The sequence below is a fragment of the Hemitrygon akajei genome, chromosome 12, assembly GCF_048418815.1.
Source record: "Hemitrygon akajei chromosome 12, sHemAka1.3, whole genome shotgun sequence".
Lineage (NCBI taxonomy): Eukaryota > Metazoa > Chordata > Chondrichthyes > Myliobatiformes > Dasyatidae > Hemitrygon > Hemitrygon akajei.
Genome location: NC_133135.1, coordinates 53049332 through 53073564, shown reverse-complemented (window position 1 = coordinate 53073564; position 24233 = coordinate 53049332). Strand labels below are relative to the sequence as shown.

The 24233-nt window shown below is 40.2% G+C and overlaps 1 protein-coding gene across 1 annotated transcript in view; it reads left to right on the top strand.

Annotated features, from left to right (window-relative positions):
• Positions 1–24233, top strand: part of slc1a7a (solute carrier family 1 member 7a) — a 71230-nt gene that overhangs the window by 26744 nt on the left and 20253 nt on the right. Inside the window, exons 4-6 of the mRNA XM_073063100.1 lie at positions 7792–7834; positions 9744–9969; positions 18744–18843. Of these exons, the coding sequence (XP_072919201.1) occupies positions 7792–7834; positions 9744–9969; positions 18744–18843 (369 nt within the window). The remainder of the gene's footprint in view (positions 1–7791; positions 7835–9743; positions 9970–18743; positions 18844–24233) is intronic.

Sequence of the window (24233 nt, the reverse complement as noted above, 5' to 3'; positions counted from 1 at the left end):
GACACTCCAACAAAATTCATGTATGGATCATACGAAGTGACAGTCACACATCCAATGTGCACCGTGTGCCATTAATCAACCCAATCCTTTGGACATGGGAAAGTATCAGACTTTACCCATATGATAATGAGCTGTTCCTGCCTGCAGTCCAAAGCTTTCACACTCTCTCTCTCTATACTGAAAGTCCCAGCGGTCTGTCGCAACTTGTTATACTGATGTCATAGTCCTGCCTTGTTTAAGCATTTTAAAGTGACACCCACAGTACAAAACCATGGTCATGTAACAGTGGGTAGTGTGAAAGTGTGGTGAATAATCATATCTTTCAAATATTTCTCAGTCTTATTGTAAGACAGTTAAGGTAACTTCATTCAAACTTAGATTTAAATTTAACTTAGTTAAATAAGCAAACCATCATTTGAAGCATTTTGTAAAAAAATGTATATAAGCTGAAAGATTAGTTTTTATTTCTCTCAGTTAGGCCTATCTATTTTAACCTTTGAAATCTTTTTTAAGTTTCCAGCTCGAACATTGCACTTTAAAAAGTTAGTTAAATTAGTTCAGGCAAATGGCAACAAACAGATAAAATTATACTCTAGCTATGCTTAAGCCAGAAGTAAATTTGAACCTAATCATGTTCTTCACACTTAATTTTTTAAAATGTCTTACTGTGCCTAAATTATGAACTTTTAAAACATAATTTTCGATGGGGAGAGCAACTTGAAATCATTGTCAACAATTGATCTATAACCTACTTTTTGGAGATGAATGGCAGATTTAGGTCATTTTAGGTCAATCTTGATATTTCTCCCAAATAGGTTACCAACTCATAATGTCAGCTATTTGAATGAAGTAACAACAATTCATTTACTAATGTGATCAGACTTCAATGCTGGACTGAATGATGAATGGAGCACACACAAAATGCTGGAGGAACTCAACAGGCCAGGCAGCTTCTATGGAAAAAAGTAAACAATCGATATTTCAGGCTGAGATCCTTCATCGGGACTGATTGTGTTGCTTTGGATTTCTAGCATCTGCAGATCTTCAGATGTTTCTGAATGATGAATGTTTGATTTCTCAGCTGGCTACAAAGGCTCCATGCAAAATGAGTTGTAGGAGTTTTAACTGAGTTCTTAATAATTTTGCATTAAACACTGCCCATCATGAAAAGCAAAATTTCAAGACATCATAAGAATGGTTTGATTCTGGAAGGAACTTTACATGCCATATTTGCCCTTTTGTTTCACTATTTGTAATATTATGATTATTTTGTGATTGTGGATTGTATCTTTTAAAACAATTTAGTAACTATTTACTTCTTTAATGATGTGTTTATCAGCCAAATAGATTATCTCCATAGCCAGCCCATTGTAGTTTCCTAACATTCCTTTTTCCAATGTAGAGGAACAGAAGTATCACGTCTATAGATCCCTCAAAGTTCATTCAACTTCACTCAACTTCACTTGCCCCATCTTTGAAATGTTCCCACAACCAATGGATTCACTTTCAAGGACTCTTCATCTTATGTTCTCAATATTTATTGCTTATTTATTTGTTATTATTATTTCTTTCTTTTTCTATTTGCACAGTTTGTTGTCTTTCACATACTGGTTGAACTTCCAAGTTGGTGCAGTCTTTCATTGATTCTGTTATGATTTTTATTATGAAGAGTTATCAAGTATGCCCACAAGAAAATGGATCTCAGGATTGTATATGGTGACATATATGTACTTTGAAAATATGTTTATTTTGAACTTTGAAAGTTCCTGCACAGAATTCTTGATCATGTAGAGGAATAGAGGTATTTGGGAATCAATGTCTATAGATCCCTCAATGTTGCCACTCGTTGATAGGGTTGTTAAGAAGGCATATCATTTGTTGGTCTTTATTAGTCTGGGGATTGTGTTCAAGAGTCACAGGGTAATGTTGCAGTTTTACAAGACCCCGGTTAGACCATGCTTAGAGTATTGTGTTCAGTTCTGGTCACCACTTTTTAGGAAGGATGTGGAAGTTTTAGAAAAAGTGTAAAGAAAATTTACTAGGATAGTGCATGGAATAAAGAGCAAGTTTATGAGAAAAGGTTGAGCAAGCTAGGGGTTTTCTCTTTGAAGCAAAGGAGGATGAGAGGTGACTTTATAGAGGTGTATATGATGATAAGAGGCATTGACGGAGTGAGCAGCCAGCATATTTTTCTCAGGGTGGTAATAGCTAACGTGAAAGAGTATAATTTTAAGGTGATTGGAGGAAGGAATGGGGGGGTGGGAGGGATGTCAGAAGTATTTTTTTCACACAGAGTGGGCTAGGTTCATGGAATTCACTATTGGGGTGGTGGTAGAGGCAGATACTTCAGTGACATTTAAGAAAGGCAGATGGATGAAAAAAAATGGAGGACTATGTGGGAGAAATGGTCTGGATTGATTCTGGAGTAGATTAAAAGGTTGGCACAGCACTATAGGCTGAAGCACTTATACTGTGATGCATGGCTCTATGTTCCATGTTACAAAAATTACCCAGTTATGCTAAATTGAAAATACACTTGTTGAAGCACGTTAAAAATATTTTTAAAACTTCAGTGACTGAATTCATTGGAATTTATCTACAATTTTGCTGCCCATATTTCAAGATCCACAAATGTCACTTGTACATCAAAATATATCACAACTAATATTTAGTTTTTATGGACTGCATTGCAGTCACATTGTTATTTTCACAGGTTAACTAAAATCTGAATAAAGTAGTCGTGAGAGGTGTCATCTCAACCTTATAGTTCTTCTAAGTTCTCACTTGCACACCTAAATGAAATTCAAAAAACCCATGGGCATTTGATGGGTGTTATGCCTCTAAAGTAAGATGTATATCTTGTCTGTTTGAATATTTCTTGGCTAGAAATTTGCATGCATAGTGCAAGCTTGTGAGGCTGAGGAGGGGAAAGATAGGATCAGCCATGATTGAATGGCAGAGCAGACTTGATGGGACAAAAGGCCTAATTCTGCTCCTATGTCTTACAGCCTTATGGTCTGATGTGGAGCACCAATGAATTGTCTCCGGAATCTGCTTTGCTAATTGTAATTCACTACCTTGAATGTGTGCAGTGGGCATACACATGGAGACCTGCCAGAGGCATACAGTGATAGTAAATAGCATTTACTGTTTATTTTGCTGTCATTGGGCAAAATGCCTGTGTACGTATGAGGCCCATCAATGTCGCCACCAACCACACCAAACCACATCTTCTAGATTGTTGGGTGCTACGTTGGTGTTATTGGCTCTGGGGATTCTGCAGCATCCATTACCTTGCAGTGAGGACTACCATTAACTAATCATCTTGCTGCACAATCCCACCTCAGCCTCTTCACTAAGGTTCTAAAGGTTCCCAATATGAATACTGACCTCTCTTCCCCACCGCCTCCACCTCATCTATCAGGGCCTTGATCTTGCCCAGCTGGCTTTCTGTGTCTTGCTCGCTTCCGCTTTCACCCTATAATCCCTCTTTGCAATGCTCATCCCTTGACACCTTGCATAGAACTAGTTGGATCTGCCACCAGGTGCCAATTTTGTGCACCCTTTCAAGCAATGTAGAAATTTCTATCATCTTGTCTCTGTAACAATCATAATATCATACTTATTAAAGCTCTCATCTTTCAACCTCCTCCTTCACTTCACTCAAAATTTCCCTGCTTCATAATTTCATGCATGTCAGCCTGTATGTTACAGGCCCAGTGTGAATCCTCTAAACGCTGATATGTCCGTGCATTCTCTTTAGGTGTGTAGAAACATAACATAAGAAAGAGGAGCAGGAATAGGCTAACTGGCCTGTTGAGCCTGTTCTGCCATTCAATAATATCATGGCTGATCTGGGGAACAGTGACCTATTGAAAGTGAACAGAAAGAATCAGAACATGACAAAGCTGTATCCCTTCCTGACTGACCAGAGTAATTAATTAAATATTTTGCATTAGATATTTATGATCAAATATGTGTGAAAAACTAATTATTTTTTCAGATGTGAATAACAATGATCAAGACAATTTCAGGTGAATGTGTTTAGTTTAAAGCCTACTAAAAATTCTGGACAGCTGTAAAATACAGATTTATTTAAGGGATTGATGTGGATCAAAAATGGTGGCCAACAACACAGATTATGCTGAAGCAAGCTACTAACCAATTGGTCCATTCAGCTTTATCAACACAATCTGAAAATGGCCTAAATTGTACCAAAAACAAAAAGAAAAATAGGCATCTGTTAGTCTTGAGAGACCATGGATTTGCGCCTTGGAAGGTTTCCAGGGCGCAGGCCTGGGCAGGGTTGTATGGAAGACCAGCAGTTGCCCATGCTGCAAGTCTCCCCTCTCCATGACACTGATGTTGTCCAAGGGAAGGGCAAGGGCTGATACAGCTTGGCACCGGTGTAGTCGCAGAGCAATGGGGGGTGCCAGAGGAGAGAGGAGAGTTGTAGAGGGAAGAAGGAATGGGAGGAAGATGGAGGCTCTGAGGAACCAAGAGGTGACAGTGGAGCCTGAGAGACTTGGGGTGGGAAAGTGGTTTGCTACCCATATCACACCTAGTATTAAGTTAGTACAGCATAGGAACACTCCCTTTGGCCCATGATGTGATGCTGAACTAATTGAACTAGTAATTACAAACAAGAGTAAATCTGCAGATGCTGAAAATCTGAGCAACACACACAAAATGTTAGAGGAACTCAGCAGACCAAAAAGCGTTTATGGAAAAAAGTATAGTCAACGTTTCGGGCCGAGACCCTAAACTAGTCTGTTCTGCTTACACAAGGTTCATATATTTATGCCTCTATCTAAAAGCCTCTTAAATGCCTCCTTCATAATTGCCTTCACTGCCAGTCCTGACCGCAGTCTTTCTGCATACCTCCTTTGAACTGAACCTCTCTCATTTAAATGCATGCCCTCCGGTAGAACATAGAAAAGTGTGACACAGGAACAGGCCATTTGCTAATAATGTTGTGCCGAAGCAGCTAAAAAGCAAATCAAAAACACCCAAACACCAACCCCCCCCCCCCCCCCTACTTACACCATGTCCATATCCCTTCATCTTTCTTACATCCATGTGCTTATCCAAATGTCTCTTAAAAGCCTCTAATATATTTACCTCTACCACCATACCAGGCAGTGCATTCCAGGCATCAATTACTCTTTGAGTAAAAAACCTAGCCTTCACAACCCCCTTGAAACTACCCTCTCTGAACTTCAATGTATGCCCTGGGAAACAGAAACTCTGTCCACTCTATCTATGCCTCCCATCATCTTGTAAACCTTTATCAGGTCTCTCCTCAGCTTCCGGCACTCTGGAGAAAACAACTCAAGTTTATCCAGCCTCTCGTGATAGCGCATGCCCTCGAAACCAGGAAGCATCCTAGTAAACCTCTACTGCACCCTCTCATCCTTCAACATCCCTTTTATAGTTGGGTGACAAGAACTGTACACAATACTGCAGATGCAGCCTAACCAGAGTTTTATAAAATTGCAACATAACCTTCTGACTTTTGAACTCAAAGCCTCGATTAATGAAAGCAAGCATTCCATAAGCTTCTTGCCACTTTCAAGGAGCTATGAACTTGGATCCCAAGATCTCTGTGCAAATGTGATATATATAAATGACCTGGATGAAAATGTAGATCTCTGCAATCTCCTCCATTTCTGTTCTTTCGTGAATTCCCAACATTAATTGTTTCACCAACTGTTGCCAAGCTTTCAGCGATTCCAAGCTCCATAATTCATACCGGCTGCATCAGCGTCTGGTATGGGGGTGGGGGGTGGTGGGAGAGCTACTGTACACCATTGAAGTAAGTGGCAGAAAATTGTAAACTAAGTCATCTGCATCATGGGCACTAGCCTCCATAGACTCAAAAAGTCACCGTCCATCGTTAAGGGCCCCCATCACCCAGGACGTGCCCTCTTCTCATTGCTGCTATCAGGAAGAAGATCCACATTCGATGACTCAGAAACAGCTTCTTCCCCTCTGCCATCTGATTTCTGAATGGACATTGAACCCAAGAACACTACCTCACCACTTTTCTATTCTTTTGCACTACTTATTTAATTTATCTATATATATACACACACACACATGTATATACTTACTGTAATCTATGTTTTTTCCCTCTATTATTATGTATTGTAGTTTACTGCTGCTGCAAAGCTAACAAATTTCATAACATATGTCGGTGATATTAAACCTGATTCTGATTCTCATTCTAATACCTCTTTCTTCTTCCATTGTGATACTCTAAAAAGCCTTCCTCTTTGAACAAGATTTGGTCAAATGAGCTACAATGTGACTGTGTCAAATTTTATTTGGTAATCCTGATTAGAGGTGGTATCCCTGATCTGTTGTCAAAACCATTTTGAATCTTTGCTGTTCTGAATTATATGCCTTTATATTTCATGAAATTGGAGAATGATAAATTATGTGTTACAATACATATTTATCTACATATTTATCAGAGATCAACCTCCACACTGGGCCAGTTAATACATTGTCCAGTATGACACTGAGTCATGGGAGGGTCTGTGTTCATTTCATGGCCTGGGTTAGTCAGTGGTGACACCAAATTTCCTCAGCCCAGGAAAGGAAGAGGACAATAGTCCAGGTTCTATTTATTATTAGTATTCAGCTGAGCTTAGAGACCTGTTAATTCACCATTTCATAAACAAATAGATCACTGGAATGAATTTCTGGAGAACATTTAAAGTATCTTGAAGACGGCTGAATGTAAATTATAACTTTTCATATCTGAGAACTGGAGGAATTTTATTGCTGGACATATCGATAAAAGGATAATGAATTAATGTTACTCATTAATATAACAACAGTCCTTTTAAAACAATTATTATGTGTTAATTAAAAGCAAAATCCAAGGTTAATAATCAGCACAGCCAGAACTGTAATCATTTCAATATCTAACATTTTAAGTTTTAGTATTTCTTTATTAGATATAAATTTACGGCTCAATGGTCAATTCCTAAATAATTAAATATTAGCAATTCTACCATTATTAAGTGTATCATTATCTACATCAAGAGTGGACAAGTGATATACCCTCTCTTGCTTCAGTAAATCAGAATGGTCCACTGTTTCATGGAACTTAATTTGTTGAGATTTCCAAGAAATTATGTTGGAGAACTGACTGACCTGGGTGTGAGCTCATTGATTTCCATGGGTGGGAGAGCGCTATGATAGAAAGGGAAGATAAATTGCTTAAAAATACAGTTCAGCCTGACGTTTTTAATTATTTATAATCACAATTATCTTAGATTTTTAAAACTTTACGTTTAAGAAATTATTTGCTTAATTTTCAACAAGAGTGGGATATGTCAGGCATTTAAAAATACTCATTGCTTCATTCGCTGACAAAATTGGAGCCAGGTGTTGTCCACTGTTAAAGCCACTGGGAGTTTTTGGGCAGATGGACTTACGTAGTGTACTATTGGAACCTCTGTCATTGAAGGAACTCAAGATGCTTCAGGCCTGCAAATTAGACTTTCTGCATGTGATGAAAATAAATTCATGTGTTACATTACTAGGATCAGTAATTCCAGGGCCTGGCCCAACCAAATAATTGTGAATATTGGTACTAACATTCTTCATTTGACAACTTTAATGAATTGGTAAAAGCTTTGAATCTTCTATCCCCTGATTTCCCTTGTTATGGTAACTGTTCATTGGGATTTACTGCAACTATAATTGGAACATACTTTATATTGCTACCGCCTACTAACACTAAGTATCTTTATTTTTGTTTTTTTTTTGCTCTTAAAGGAACATGTTCCCATCTAATCTCATTCAAGCTACATTTCAACAGGTGAGTCATTCTGCTATGCAGTTTTCATTTGTGAAGTGTTAGAAAAGACTAGAATGATAATAATTCAAAATGTCAAAGAACAACTCCATAACTCTGTACTTCCTTAGAAGGTTGGCGTCATTCAATGTCTGTAGTGAGATGCTGAAGATGTTCTATAGGTCAGTTGTGGAGAGCGCCCTCTTCTTTGTGGTGGCGTGTTGGGGAGGAAGCATTAAGAAGAGGGACGCCTCACGTCTTAATAAGCTGGTAAGGAAGGTGGGCTCTGTCGTGGGCAAAGTACTGGAGAGTTTAACATCGGTAGCTGAGCGAAGGGCGCTGAGTAGGCTACGATCAATTATGGAAAACTCTGAACATCCTCTACATAGCACCATCCAGAGACAGAGAAGCAGTTTCAGTGACAGGTTACTATCGATGCAATGCTCCTCAGACAGGATGAAGAGGTCAATACTCCCCAATGCCATTAGGCTTTACAATTCTACCGCAAGGACTTAAGAACTTTTTTTAAGCTATTATTAATGCTTTTTGAGATAGTGATTTAGATGCATATCATATTTTTTTTTACTGAGTTAAGTACTGTATGTAATTAGTTTTGCTACAACAAGTGTATGGGACATTGGAAAAAAGTTTAATTTCCCCATGGGGATGAATAAAGTATCTATCTATCTATCTATCTATCTATCTATCTAACTGAATGGAATATAAAAGGAAATAGTAGATGCCAGAGCACAGATTTGTTAATGGAAGGGAAGTTGAGATGAAGCACTTCAAAAGGTTTCCAGATGAGGCTGCTGTTAGAATGCAGAAAATATGAGTCAGTTTGTGCATTGTACTCCTCCAGAAGTTGACCTAATCAGGTTATCTGGCTTTTGGGATGTTCTTTGATGAATAACTCTTGGTCAGATGTCAGGGATAGCTCTTTGCTCACAAGATCTCTTACTTCCAAGTGAAAGAGTAAATGGGGGAGGACTACATGAAGCAACACCGTCATTTAAAAGGTACTGTTTTGTAAGAGGGCAGCACAAGAAAGAGAAACCAGGGGTTGAACACGTTTGATTTTATGAAATACATTGAATACAAAAATAAAGTAGTGATATCAGCTTTTGCAAATTACAGGCTGAGTCTCAGATGGTATATTATGTATAGTCTGGGCATCATAATTGGGATTTGCAACAACATCTTGATGAAATTAGAGACGTCTTGTATCAGATAATGCCCAGGAGTGAGATAATTATGTTCAAAACAGTGGAGGTATTCAGATGACTTCAAAATTCTGGGGTGTTTTGATCGAATGGACATAGAGAAACTATGCCCTCTAAACAATGGGTTAGTAGTTAGATTATAAACCCATCTGTTCCCGCTGAAATTACCAAATGAACTAAAAAGGAAATAAGAAATGTGTTTCACATAGAGAATTGTTAAGAATGGAAATGCATTGCCTGGTGGTAGGTAGCACCAGGCATAGTGGACATCTTTATTCAATTACTTAATATCTCCAAAACAGAGTAAAGAGAAAGTTAAAAAATCTAATTGCGGTTCTAATCAAGAAAAATAAAAAAAAGTCAAGTTAAATGTCAACCAACAGTAATGATCACCCCTGAACTGTCATTGTTCATTAAAGAGTTTACAATGGTTCAGGAGATTCTAATCCAGTCATAAAAGATTCCCCTACATTCGAAGTCCTAGATCACAGATGCTTTGTGATGTTGTACCCAACATTAATTAGCATGTTAAGGACAAAATGGGGAAAAAAAAGTAAATTTGGCTCATTTGAATGAAGTTTCATTTTAATTTGTTGTTCATGCTGGAGTAGTTGGACATAAATAAGTGGAAAAAAATAAAATAAATAAACATGTGGATTTAATTTTAGAGAATTACTCATGGAGAGAACTGAAATCTTCTTATTTCACAGTATCGAACCAAGATAATCCCAATAGTCATCTCAGTCAAAGTGCCAGGATATGAAGCTGCCAAGAGAATGCCTTTAATCTATGGAATTCAGAGTGATAATGATTCTGAAATAATTCACAACATTTCCTTGGAAATCACCCCAGCTCCAGAGATCATCTACCAAACAGGGCCCGGATCAAGTGAGGGGATGAATGTTCTTGGTATTGTTATATTCTCAGCAACAATGGGTAAGCTTGCTGAATACTGTATTTTCTATTAAATGTACTAATAAAAACATTTAGTGTCATGGAGAAGTACAGGCCCTTTGGCCCATCTAGTCCATGCTGAAACCATTTAAACTGCTTATTCCTAATGAGCTGCACCTGGAGGGTTAAATTTTTATCTTTAACTTTTTGATACTATTTCTTCATTGAAGCTTCTTTTTAACTGTATGAGAAGAATAACAACATATGACAAACAGATCATACTCTATTGCTCATTCAACCAGACCTTTATTGTCAAGGTAGAGTAGGTGAGGAAGCTGTTCAAGAAACAAAATAGCAAGACGGCCTCTGGCCCTAGCTTTGCCTCCCCGCTATCCTTAAACACTGCGCTATCCAGCTGTTTACAGTCTTCACAGACATTTTCAATCAGTCTCTCAACCATGCACTATTCCAGAAGATTTCAAGAAATCTGTTCTTATTCCATTCCCCAAAACATCAAGGATCTCTAGACTCAATGACTACAGGACAGTTGCTTTCACATTAATCATAATGAAGAATTTTGAAAGACTGATCATGTCGTGTCTAAAATCCAGAATTCAAAGATGTCTAAATGCATAGTAGTTCATCTACAGAGTCAATAGCCCTGTAGATGATACAGTTAGCATCGGTCTTGGCTTCATATTACAGCACCTTGACTCCCCTGATAGATAAGTCAGAATTCTCTTTGTTGATTTCAGCCCAACCTTCAATTCCATCATTCCTGAGTTTCTGCAAGAGAATTCTCCAAGCTTAAGGTACCGACCCCATTTGCAGGTGGATCACAAACCTCCTCTCTGATGGGAGGCAGTATGCAAGCACACCTCCACATTCCACTTACTCAGCATTCGTGCACCATAGGGGTGTGTTCTATCCCCTCTCCTATTTGCTCTGTACACAATGACTGCATTTTCAGTGATCCATCAGTTAAACAGTTAAGTCTGCAGATGACACCACTGGTATTGAACTAATTACTAGAGGTGACAAATCCAAGTACCATCGAAAGATAAGCAAGCTTGTGTCCAGGTTCAATCACAACAACTCGGAACTGAATGATCTCAATACCGTAAAGATGCATATCACCTTCAGGAGACAAATGTCTCCCCTTCACCCATTCATCACCAACAACTCAACAGTTCACACCATTGTAACATTCAGGTTCCTGGACACCATTATTTTGTAGTACCTCATGTGGGAAAACCATACCTCCTTCACTAACAGAAAGGCTCAGGAGAGGGTGCACTTCTTGCGGCAGTTGGTACACTTCCATCTTCCCAAGAACATTCTGGTGCGACTCTACACTGCCATCATTGAGAGCATCCTCACATCAGCCGGTGGCTGCAGTTTACCCTCACTGCAGGACTTGGATGTGCCCAGGACAAAGAACTAGACAGGAAAAATCATTGCAGAAACTACACACCCAGCAAGCTGCCTTTTCCAAAGCCCTCCTCTGGAAAGTGCTTTAGGGCTATTAAAGGAAAAACTTCATGCCGTCCTTTTCCTCCAGCCTGTTAACCTGATCAACCATTCCAGTAGCCGTAATTGTACTGCACTGTAGACATTTTAAACTACATATGGAAACATAGAAAACCTACAGCACTATACAGGCCCTTTGGCCCACAAAGCTATGCCGAACATGTCCTTGCCTTAGAAATTACCCAGGGTTACCCATAGCCCTCTATTTTTCTATGCTCCATGTAACTATCCAGGAGTCTCTTAAAAGACCCTATCGTATCCACCTCCACAACCATTGCCGGCAGCCCATTCCACGCACTCACCACTCTCTGCGTAAAAACTTACCCCTGACATCACCTCTGTACCTACCTCCAAGCACCTTAAAACTATGTCCTCTCATGCAAGCCATTTCAGCCCTGGGAAAAAGCCTCTGACTATCCACATGATCAATGCCTCTCGTGATCTTGTACACCTCTATCAGGTCACCTCTCATCCTCCGTTGCTCCAAAGAGAAAAGGCCGAGTTCACTCAACCTATTCTTATAAGGGATGCTCCCCAATCCAGGCAACATCCTTGTAAATCTCCTCTGCACCCTTTCAATGGTTTCCATATCCTTCCTGTAGAGTGGTGACCAGAACTGAGCACAGTACTCCAAGTGGGGTCTGACCAGGGTCCTGTATAGCTGCAAAATTACCTCTCAATTGATGAAAACCAATGCACCGTATGCCTTCTTAACCACAGTCAACCTGCACAACAGCTTTGAGTGTCCTATGGGCTCAGACCCCAAGATCCCTCTGATCCTCCACACAGCCAAGAGTCTAACCATTAATACTATATTCTACCATCATATTTGACCTACCAAAATAAACCACCTTACACTTATCTGGGTTGAACTCCATCTGCCACTTCTCAGCCCAGTTTTGCATCCTATCAATGTCCCACTGTAACCTCTGACAACCCTTCACACTATCCACAACACCCCCAATCTTTGTGTCATCAGCAAATTTGCTAACCCATCCCTCCACTTCCTCATCCAACTCATTTATAAGAATCAGGAAGATAGATAGATAGATAGATAGATAGATACTTTATTCATCCCCATGGGGAAATTCAACATTTTTTCCAATGTCCCATACACTTGTTGTAGCAAAAACTCATTACATACAATACTTAACTCAGTAATAATATGATATGCATCTAAATCACTAACTCAAAAAGCATTAATAATAGCTTTAAAAAAGTTCTTAAGTCCTGGCAGTTGAATTGTAAAGCCTAATGGCATTGGGGAGTATTGACCTCTTCATCCTGTCTGAGGAGCATTGCATCGACAGTAACCTGTCGCTGAAACTGCTTCTCTGTCTCTGGATGGTGCTATGTAGAGGATGTTCAGGGTTTTCCATAATTGACCGTAGCCTACTCAGCGCCCTTCGCTCAGCTACCGATGTTAAACTCTCCAGTACTTTGCCCACGACAGAGCCCGCCTTCCTTATCAGCTTATTAAGGGTCCCAGAGCAAATCCCTAAGGCACACCACTGATCACTGGCCTCCATGCAGAATATGACACAACTATAACCACTCTTTGCCTTCTGTGGGCAAGCCAGTTCTGGATCCACAAAGCAAGGTCCCCTTGGATCCCATATCTCCTTAATTTCTCAATAAGCCTTGCATGGGTTACCTTATCAAATGCCTTGCTGAAGTCCATATACACTACATCTACTGCTCTATCTTCATTAATGTGTTTAGTCACATCTTGAGAAATTTCAATCAGGCTCGTAAAGCATGACCTGCCTTTGTCAAAGCCATGCTGACTATTCCTAATAATATTATGCCTCCCCAAATGTTCCTAAGTCCTGCCTCTCAGAATCTTCTCCATCAAGTTACCAACCACTGAAGTAAGACTCACTGGTCTATAATTTCCTGAGCTATCTCTATTCCCTTTCTTGAATAAGGGAACAACATCTGCAAATTTCATAAGCTCTTCTTTTCTTCTTGATTAGATTTACAACTGTCTTTGTACATCACGGTTCTTGTACCCTACCATCTTTTTCCTGTCTCATTGGAACGTAACTATGCAGAACACTATGCAAATATCCCCTGAACATATGCCACATTTCTGTCGTACATTTCCCTGAGAACATCTGTTCCCAATTTATGCTTCCAAGTTCCTGCCTGATAGCTTCATATTTCCCATACTCCAATTAAACGCTTTCCTAACTTGTCTGTTCCTATCCCTTTCCAATGCTATGGTAAAGGAGATAGAATTGTGATCACTATCACCAAAATGCTCTCCCACTGAGAAACCTGACACCTGACCAGGTTCATTTCCCAATACCAGATCAAGCACAGTCTCCTCTTGTAGGTTTATCTACATGTTGTGTCAGGAAACCTTCCTGAACACACCTAACAAACTCCACCCCATCTAAACCCCTTGCTCTAGGAAGATGCCAATCAATATTTGGGAAATTAGAATCTCTCACCACGACAACCCTAATGCACCTTTCCAGAATCTGTCTCCCTATCTGCTCCTCAATGTCCCTGTTACTATTGGGTGGTCTATAAAAAATACCTAGTAGGGTTATTGACCCCTTCTTGTTCCTAATTTCCACCCACAGAGACTCTGTAGACAATCCCTCCATGTCTTCTTCCTTTTCTGCAGCCGTGACACTATCTCTGATCAATAGTGTCACACCTCCCACCTCTTTTGCCTCCCTCCCTGTCCCTTCTGAAACATCTAAAGCCTGGCACTCGAAATAACCATTCCTGCCCCTGAGCCATCCAAGTCTCTGTAATGGCCACAACATCATAACTCCAAGTACTGATAATGTTCATATTGTAAATACATGGTGGTGTTTATGTATTTATGCACAGTTTATTTACTTTAACCTCTAATTTCATTTTTTATTCATTACAAATTTTGAATGTTGTTTTCAGTTGCATGTCTCATGCTGATTAACACACCACAGCAAATTCTTAATACTTGTTTACATCATACACTGGGGTGCTCTCTTCAGTTACCTGATGAGCTAACCATAGCCTTTGGCCAGGAGCAGATGTTGTCAGGTGGTGCTCAGCCTCCATAAAGTGTTTCAACCCCTAACCACTCTGCTCCCCAGTTGGCAGGTCAGCAGTGATGGTCGAGTCACTGTCCATCTGCTCCTGATTTCCAGCACAACTCCTCTCGCCTGCTCCATACCCAATAAGGGGCTCTTTCTGCTTCCTCCCCCATCCTGCAAGCTGCTTGGTTCTTGCTCTTTTCATCAAGGCCCAGCGCAAAGACAGCAACATCCATGTTGACCTTGCTGGGAACCCTCTACAGCTGATCTCTATGGAGAAGAGCCACATCTGACATCCTTTGTCCTGGACTAAGGACTTGTACTTCAGGGCCTTCCTCACCTGAGCCTCCTTGCATCCTTCATCCCGTGAGCTTCCGTGGTACTGTGAGCTCTACCAGGATAATTTTCTTATCTTTGGTGGACCACAGTACAATGTCTGGTCAAAGTGTGGTTTGTACCACCTCCAGGAACTGTAGCTTCCTCCCCATATTGACCCTCATCTCCCGTGATTTGGCAGTTTGCAGCAGATTGGATTTAGGCCTCTTTGATATGACAGCTGAGGCCCTCTCCTTGATGAAAATGACTGCCCTGTTTGCCTCGCTGCCAGCTATACTCTGCTTACACTTCTCCTACTTCAGTGTGTCAGTAAGGAACATCAGCACCTTGTTGTGTTGCCACCTACACCATCCCTGTGTTCAATCTGTTCTGCATCCTGACAGTATGTGTGCTAGTGAACCCCGCTGACCACAAAGCTTGCAGATAGGATCGTCTCTCAGCCCCCACTTGTGCAGCTGTGAGGGTGTAGGGAGAGTCGAAGAAGGAAAGAGATGTGGGAGGGCTTCAGTCTCCAAAGCTCTGTCCAAGTGATCTTCTTGGGAAAATCCCATTTCGTCCAGGTGCCCTGTGACCCCAACTCCACTGCCTTCAATACCCACCTTTCATCTTTGCAGTTCTGTACCTCTGCCTGGATCATGTCATGCCTATCTCTTGCACTGGCCCCATCGTTGGAAGTGTGCAGAGCCGAGGCCTTGCTGTCCCAGGCGTGGGTTGCCGGTGATGTCTCTCAGTTGCAGGGAGCTCACTGCCTGGTCTATCACCGAGTTAGCGGCCCACTTTCAGGTTGTGACTCCTGCTTGGTTTATTAGGTTGTCATTGGAGCCCCTCTGTGTTAATACAATTCTACGGTTTGCCACCTTGAACTCCTCCACTACCGATGACAACGGGACCTGTAGTTGGCCTGATCTTATGTACAGCCCCACTGAAGAAAAACATGGGGTGAATCCTCAGCCACGTCTGCAGGTGCTTGTTGACTTTCCTCTCGATGCCTTCTACAGTGGTTATGGGAGGAACTCGTGCACTGTGAAACACCAGAGCAGCCTTGGTAGAAGGCCATGTTGTTACAGCCATGTCTTAAATTTACCAGGAGTCTGGTTTTGTTGACCTTCTGTGGTTACTGTGATGTCATCCATGAACCACTGTATTGCAGATTGTAGGATGTTGGGCTCCAACACAGGGCCTTGGGCTACGTCTGCTACTGCTGATATGAGGACAAACAAGGTGGGGGAGATGGTACAGCTGGTTGGAATCCCTTTTTGGAGGTCTTGCCACCTGGTTGTAAAGTGGGCTGAAGTGAAGTGTAACTTGAATTCTCTGAGATAGTTGATTAAGTCACTAGCAGGATACAGTTGTGGTCCAGGCTAACCTGGATGAGGACGTGTGGAATTGATCCATTGCCATTGGCTAGGTCTAACCAGACGACTGTTAGGTTGCCTTTTTTCTGACTGGCTTCGCGGATCAATTAGCTGTGTGTTCAAAGCACCCAGAAAAACCCAGGATGCCACCATTCTGGATGGATGTGTTGATGTAGTGGTTCTCCATTAAGTAAGAGGTCAGACTTCTCGAAAGCACTGAGAAGAATATTTTGCACTCCCTGCTAAGGAAGGAGATTGTGCTAAACTGTGTGATGGTGGAGGAATCTTCTTCCTTGGGAACAAAGCAACCTTCAGCCATTTTCCAGCTTGGTGGGATTGAGCCTTTGGTCCAAGTCTTCCTCATTATCTTCCACAACATCTGGAGGAGTTTTAGGCATTTCTTATATTCCTTGTAGGGTATACCACTTGATCCTGGCGCAGCAGATAACTTTACTCTCTTGATGATATCCTGGACCTTCTGTCACGTGGGCTCCGCCACATTCAGCTCAGTTGCTGGGATTCTTGATTGGGGACTTTTGTATTGAATTTGTCCCTGATTCCTACAGGGATTGCTGTGTGACTCCTGCAGAAATTCTTCCTCTCCTGCTTTGGGCTGATTAGGGTGTCAGGTTTTTGCTAACTGAGAAGAGCCCTTGTGAAACTGTATGGGTTTTTCACAAACTGCACTCTCCTTCTCTCTTTCTCCGTTCTTCACTTTGGCAGCTGCTCCACCCTCCTGAGCTTGCGTAGCTGTTTCCACAGTTTGCTGGTTAGATCTTTGACACCTACTTTATCGTCAGGTGAACTGTTTCTGAATTGTTTGTTCAGGGTCTTTACCTCGCTTCTCAGGTGGTGAATCTCCCTTTCCCTCCTGTTTGGTTACTCTGATGGTTTAAGATCCAATTTCTTCTCCTTTAGGCTGAGTTGCTCTTTAGTAAAGTTGGACACAACAACTGTGAAGGAGTTGATTATCCTGCCAATGTAGCTTCCAAGATGCAATCCAGGTCGTTATCAAACTGCTTTCAAGATACGTTGTCTGAGGATGTAGGCCATCTTATGTGCCAGAATTTATTCACAAATTAAAGCAAAGTACTTTAAACTATCAGCACTGAATCTGTTTAGAATATTAGTGTTATGATTTTTGGAGGAACTAAATGAATTAACTTATGTTAATCTCCATTTATTTTGAGCAATTTTTATCTTTGCATTGCTTTTGTTACTAATGGTCAACTTTAGGTCACCAATATTTCAAACAGCAAGACTACAAATTAATGTTTGTTTACACACCTTATTCAGACCAATAGGTAACAAATCAAAGAATTCAGTTTCTGCTTTGGTACAAAAGTTGGAAGTAATTTTAGTTTGTAATCAATCACAAATGCTCTCACCTCAGGTAAGTAATGTTTCCTGTGATAATTTCCTGCAATATCTGTGATAGACAGTGAAACTGGACATTAATAGTGATTTTGATGAAAAGTTATAGATCTGAATCGTCCCACTCACTATAAAGAATTTCCAGCACTTTTTTGTGATTTGCAATACGTTTTAAGCTCCAACCTCTTTCTATTAATTTAATTTAAAATTATAAATAGTATTTAATTTATTTACTTTCTGGAGAATTAGGTTCAGAACATGAAATCTAATTATATTTTTATTATTGCTTTTTTAAACATTCCGTTGTGAAGTACGATGTTGGTTTACTTCACAATGGAATGTTTGAAAAATGCTAAATTGTCCTTTGTAGCATGAAAGCTTCAGTGTCTGTCAAAAGACAGAACGATATTGATATTTATCCAAAAATAAAAGTCACTAATATGTGTCCATAACACCCTGGAAGTCATAACCTGTTCAAGGGCAGTGTGGAGGATGTACAGCAGATAATGATTTATTCTCTCAATGCAAATAGATTTTTTTAAAGTTTAACAGGATTTCTGAACTTTTGTGTTCATTCCCAAATGATTTGAACACAATTAGAGATTAATATTCCATTATTAAACTTATTATAATTAACTATTACTTTAGCAAAGGAAGATCTGGCTTAAAAACAGGGAGTTTCATATTATATTTTGTTTAAACTAAGAAGTTAAAAAGAAGAGTTATTGCAAAAATATTTACTTCTCTTGGTGAAAAATTCAAACTGTACCTTGTTCAAGTTGAGCTGCAATTCTAATTGGATGGAAAATAAACTTCTTTTTCATATTAAAGTTAAAACGAAAGCTAGTATCTTTACCACAACAAACACATTTTTACAGTCTTTCTTAGCTAAGCTTGAATATTGGTCACTAGGTAGTAATAATCATGTTGACATACTATAGATTGCTACAATGTTGATCTGAATATAATCTACTCCAGACAAAGAGAGAGGACTTCCCCAGCTTCTTGATAATCTTGGAGTTTCACTATTGCTGCTCTGGTTATTTGCCTGTCCTTTCTTTTATAGTGAGTATTTTCAGCTTGTCATGCAACTTACTTAAATTTGTAATGGATCCATAAAATGTTTGCATTGTCACTCAGTCTGCTCCAAACAGTCATTGTTACATGTGCTATTTATTCTCTATGTAAGGTATAATGCTTGGAAGGATGGGGAAGAATGGAATGCCGTTGGTTAGCTTCTGTCAGTGCTTGAATGAATCTGTGATGAAGATTGTAGCTATTGCTACATGGTGAGTTTCCGCCTGAGGCATAATTTAGTCTGGAACATGTTCTTTCACTCCTCTTTTGAGGTCATTGAATTACAGGTCAGGTAGCTTGGCTGCCAAGTATAAGTTTACATGAAATTATTGAGCTAATTTACATCTTCACAAACTTGTAATGGTTCATATGCTTGGAAGATGTGATCAGTAAATTCTAATCTTTATTTTGTTGAAAAACATTAAAGGTAATATGCATCTTCCAACTATTTTATTGATATTACTACACTAAAATTCAGTGCATCATGAATGTGTATCGATGTCTCTGTCATTCCATACCTAAAAGGATTACCAAGATATTCAGGAAAATATCATAATTTTGTTATGATTATTAACTGATAATAATATTGATTGCAGAACACTTTGGTTTCATAAACAGAATCGAAAGAAAGAGGAGCCCATTTCAGCTTATGTAGGTGAAGTGAAGAGGTTGAGCATTGTCAGTTCAGTGATGGGCTAAATGATACATTGGGAGATCATTTAATTCGAGGAATCTTACAAGAAAACATTCAAAAATGACTCATACCTGAAGTACAATTCACATTTAGAAGAGCAGTTGAAATTGCTGTACCAATGGAAACAGAAGCCAGAGATGCAACTGAGTCACAGTCAGGAATGAAAGTGAGTGTGAACAAAATTGCAACATCTAAGAAGAAACCTGCCTGGTCAAAAAAATAGTGTTACTATTGTGGCAGGAGCTCATATACACCAGACCAATGCAGGTTTAAAAACAGAACTTGCAGAAAATGCAATAAAGTAAGACGCATACAAAGAGCATGTTGGGCAGACAAAAATAAATGGACTGCACAGAAGAGAAAATGATAAAAATTAAAGTTTCAGTTTCAAAAGAGCACTAATCTGCATGCTGTTGATGAAATATCAGATAATGATGAGAGTGATGCAGGACTGAGATTTACAACGCGAGAACTAACAATAGATAAGCAATATGGCTTACACCAGAGGTGAATGGCAAATTAATTAATATGGAATTCAGTCATTTCACAAAATAATTTTGAGTGGCATTTCAAAGATACTGAACTGAAGCCTGCAAATATCTAACAAATAATGGAGAAAAGATAACTCCTGTGGAAATTGTATTCATAACAGTGAAATACAACAACCAACAAGCCACATTGGGCTTGTGTGTGTTAAAAACAGGAGGGCCAGCATTTTGGGGCTATGATTGGCTGAGACAACTACAAATTGATTGGAGAGCCATCCACCATTTGTATGCCACATCCCCTGAAGAGTCAACTGAAAGTGAATTAAGAAAGGTACTGGGTGATGTCACAGCAGTTTAAGGATGGCAAAGGAAAACTCAACAATATCAAGAGTAAACTAGTGTTAAATAAAAATGCCACACCTAAGTTTTACAGAGCCCGCCTGGTTCCTTCTACCATCTGTGATAATGTAGCCAGTGAGCTGGATCTCATGGAGGCTGGAGGAATTCTTTCCAAGGTTGATTGGAGCCCATGGCCAATACAAAGAAGGATGGGTCTGTCAGGATAGTTGGTGATTTTAAGGTCACCATCAACCCATTAACAGAAAGTAGTTCAATGACCAGGATAGAGGATATCTTTGTAAATCTTTCTGGAGGAAAATACTCCAACAAAGTGGACTTAGCTGAGGCCTACCTATAGATGGAGGTGGAAGGAGGGTCCAAAGTGTTTCTCACTATAAGCACTCACAAAGGGCTTTATCGCTATAATAGGTTTATTTTTGGAGTAGCATCAGCACCTGCACTCTGGCAGAAAGCTATGGACCAGGTGCTGCAAGGCTGCCCAGGCACTCAGTGTTACTTCAATGATGTCATTCTTACCGGATGACAAAGAACATCTCCAAAATCTCAAGCTAGTCTTAAAAAGATTAGTAGAGTATGGACTCAGAGCACGATGCAACAAGTGTGAATTCTTTAAGCCAAGCTTCACTAACTGTGGTCACACCTTTACGCACAAGAATTACCTAAGTGTGCCGAGAAAATTCAAGCAGTAGTGGATGCCTCAAGGCCAAAGGGTCTGTCACAGTTCTAGTCCTTTTCAGGATTTGTCAATTACTATAACCAGTTCCTGCCAAACCTGGCTACAGTGCTCCATCCCTTGAACTCATTACTACAGATCTGGAAGAAATGGCAATGGACTAAGCAGTGTGAGGTGGCTTTCCAAAAGACAAAGGAAATGGTGATGGCAGACACTGTACTCACACATTATGATCCACATCGTCCAGTGAATCTTGCCTTATAATATGGGTGCAATCATGTCGCATGTTATGAGTGATGGAAGTAAATGCTCCGTAACCTTTGCATCATGTTCCCTTACCACTGCAGAGAACGATTGCACACAGATTGACAGAGAGGCCCTGAGACTGCTTTCGTGTGTAAAAACTTTCAACCAGTACTTGTATGGGAGAGAGTTTACTGTTATTGTTGATCATCAACCACTAGTGTCCATTTTCAATCAACAGAAGGGTGTTCCACTAACAGCAGCAGCACGAATGCCGAGATGGGTTCTGATTCTGTGGGGACACAGTTACAAAATAAATTCAAGAGGACAACTAATCATGGAAATACTGATGGATTGTCCCTTTTTCCCTTGGAAAAGGAAATAAATGAAATATTTACAAAAGTGGACACACCTCTTGACATATTCTCCCTAAGGCAAATCAAAAGTCTCCCTATTACGGCAGGAACAATCCAAAGGGAAACCAGAAAAGACCCCATATTGTGTCATGTCCACATGGCAACCCAAAATGTCTGGAATGTGCAACAGAAACTCCAGTTCCCCCATTTCTTACCAGCACTGGGATGAGCTTGCCCTTGATAGGGGTTGCTTTACATGAGGACTGAGAGTTGTTATACGATCCAAACTGAGGGTTAAAGTGTTGGAAGAGCTATGTGCCAATCATCTAGTCATAGTCAAAATGAAAACATTACCTCAAGGCTTTGCCTGGTGGCCTGGGATAGATCAGCAGATCGGGAAGCTTGCCATGCACTGTTTGGAATGGCAACACATCCAGAAGATGCCAAGAACAGCGACTCTCCTTCCCAGGGAATAGCCCTGATGGGATTCATGTGGATTTTGCAGGAGCATTCATGGGCACAAATTTATCGGTCGTAGTGGATTCAGTTACACAGTGGCCAAAAGAGTTCTCAGTAGCCTTCACTACAGCCTCACACACTCTTGATGGGTTGAGCAGTCTCTCCTCAGGGACAATGTTCCAGAATACCTAGTCAGTAACAATGGACTACAGTTTGCCACAGAACAGTTTCTTGAAAATGAATGGAATAAGGCATATTACATTCCGTATCACCCAGTTACAAATGTCTTGGTGGAAAGGTTTGTCCAGAGTCTAAAGAATGCACTTTGATCAATGTCAGCAGAATACACTACACTGACACTGAATCAGAAATTCACCGGTTTCCTGCAGTACATTCCACAACCAACTACTCACTAGTTATCCTGTTTGTGGATCATCTCTTGTGCTCACACTTGGATCATCTCCTCACACCCAATCTCAGAAGGAGTATGCAAGACAGACAGCTGAGACAGATTAAGGACTCCTTATACAAGTTTCACTCCTGGACAAGCAGTCCTGGGGAGGGACTAAGCAGGTGATCAATAGTGAGTACTTGGAGAGATTAACAACAGAACTGGACCACTCTCCTACACAGTGGAGAATGCGTCTGATGTCTTCTGGAGACAATGCATTGATCTGTTGAGCAGAGCAGAGTCGGTTGCTAGAGTAAAAAGATGTCCAGAGATGTCAGGACCACTTCCCACAACCACCATAGAGGAGGCCCCAGAACCTGAGATTGTTTCACAGCCACAAGTCTCACCTGCCAAGCAGATTGACTCCACTTGTTAGGAAAGATGTTATCCCACAAGAGTAAGAAATACTCCATAGCAATTAAATCTTCAGGCCAGAATGGGACAATTGAAAATTTACTGTGCTGTGGATGCCTATGTAGTAGTTATATTATATAGTACACTGTATATTTACTGTATATAGTACTGCATATTATATAGTACACTGTATATTTAAGATTACTAGAGAACAATACGTTGCATACTGTATTTGCGTTCTATAGTGAATTGGAGTTTATAGCTAAGCAGGGAGGAGTGTCCTGTATTTAATATTTTAGTAATTTTTGAGTAATATTATAAATATATTGTTTGATGTCACATTCACTATATTGTACATAATTCATTATAGGTTATATGTAAGAAGTACGTGAATGGCATACGTCAATATGCCACTATGTCATACGTGAGCACCTCACTAAAGTAAAAACTAAACCATGCATCCCAGTCCCATGTTTTTCTTTCGATTAGTTTTTGAAGTTACAAAACATTACAGATTCCTATGTTACTTAGAAATTCATTGTGCCAGTCTACTGTAAAAGTAATGATTATTTTTATGCATAATGTAAGGTGTTTTATTGCATTTGAAAAAATAATATTGACCTATTTATGTATTGACAAATGTGTATATGTGAATGAACTATTCTATTCAATAAACTAAAGAAACAGAATGTAGGTTTTCACCAATAAAACAAAGTGAGGCATTTTATGTTTAATGAAACCCATAACATTAAACATTACACATAACATTGAACTCCAAAACCTAAACACAAAAGTGCGCTAAGAATCCTTATGTAAAACATAATCATGTCAGACCAGCCTCTTAAAGTGAAACCTCAACTCAATGGCAGTGGTTGTGAATTATGTACATTTCTCCCAAATATGTTACCCGACACAGGCCCCCCATGCCCCCCGGCCCCAGAATTCACTAAAACTGGCATTGTGAGCCTGAGCTTGGACGAGCCACCCAGCTCAGGTCCTGTGTTCCATGGGTGGAGGAACAGCAGGTGTCTCTGGCTCGTACAGAGGTGTGATGACACGCTCATGGTAATGTCATGGCAGCAGGGCCATAGCAGTGGAATACTCCAAATTTTGGTGGGCCAGTTTAAGGCGATCTACTGGAATACATTCAAGTTTACCCTTCTTATCTATGATAAAAGTCTTTTCTCCCTGTTCAAGAATGTGAAACAGTCCACCGTAAGGGGGCCTAAGAGGAGGTTGCTGTGCATCATGGTGGATGAAAACAAACGAGGTGGAATGTAGGTTACAGGAACCCTAGGATGCCATACACCATGATGGGAGGTAGGAATAGGTGAAAATAATTGAAATTACTGAGGAGCGTGGAACGCTCTTGAGAGGCCAACTAGACGGTCATGGTGTCAGGAATGAGATCACCTGGCACTTGTAATGTCTGCCAGTATATCAACAGACGACTGCATGTCTTCTTTTGGAGCTGCTCTGCGCCCCAGCAGGTCCCATGGGAGATGATCACGCCAACACTCATCA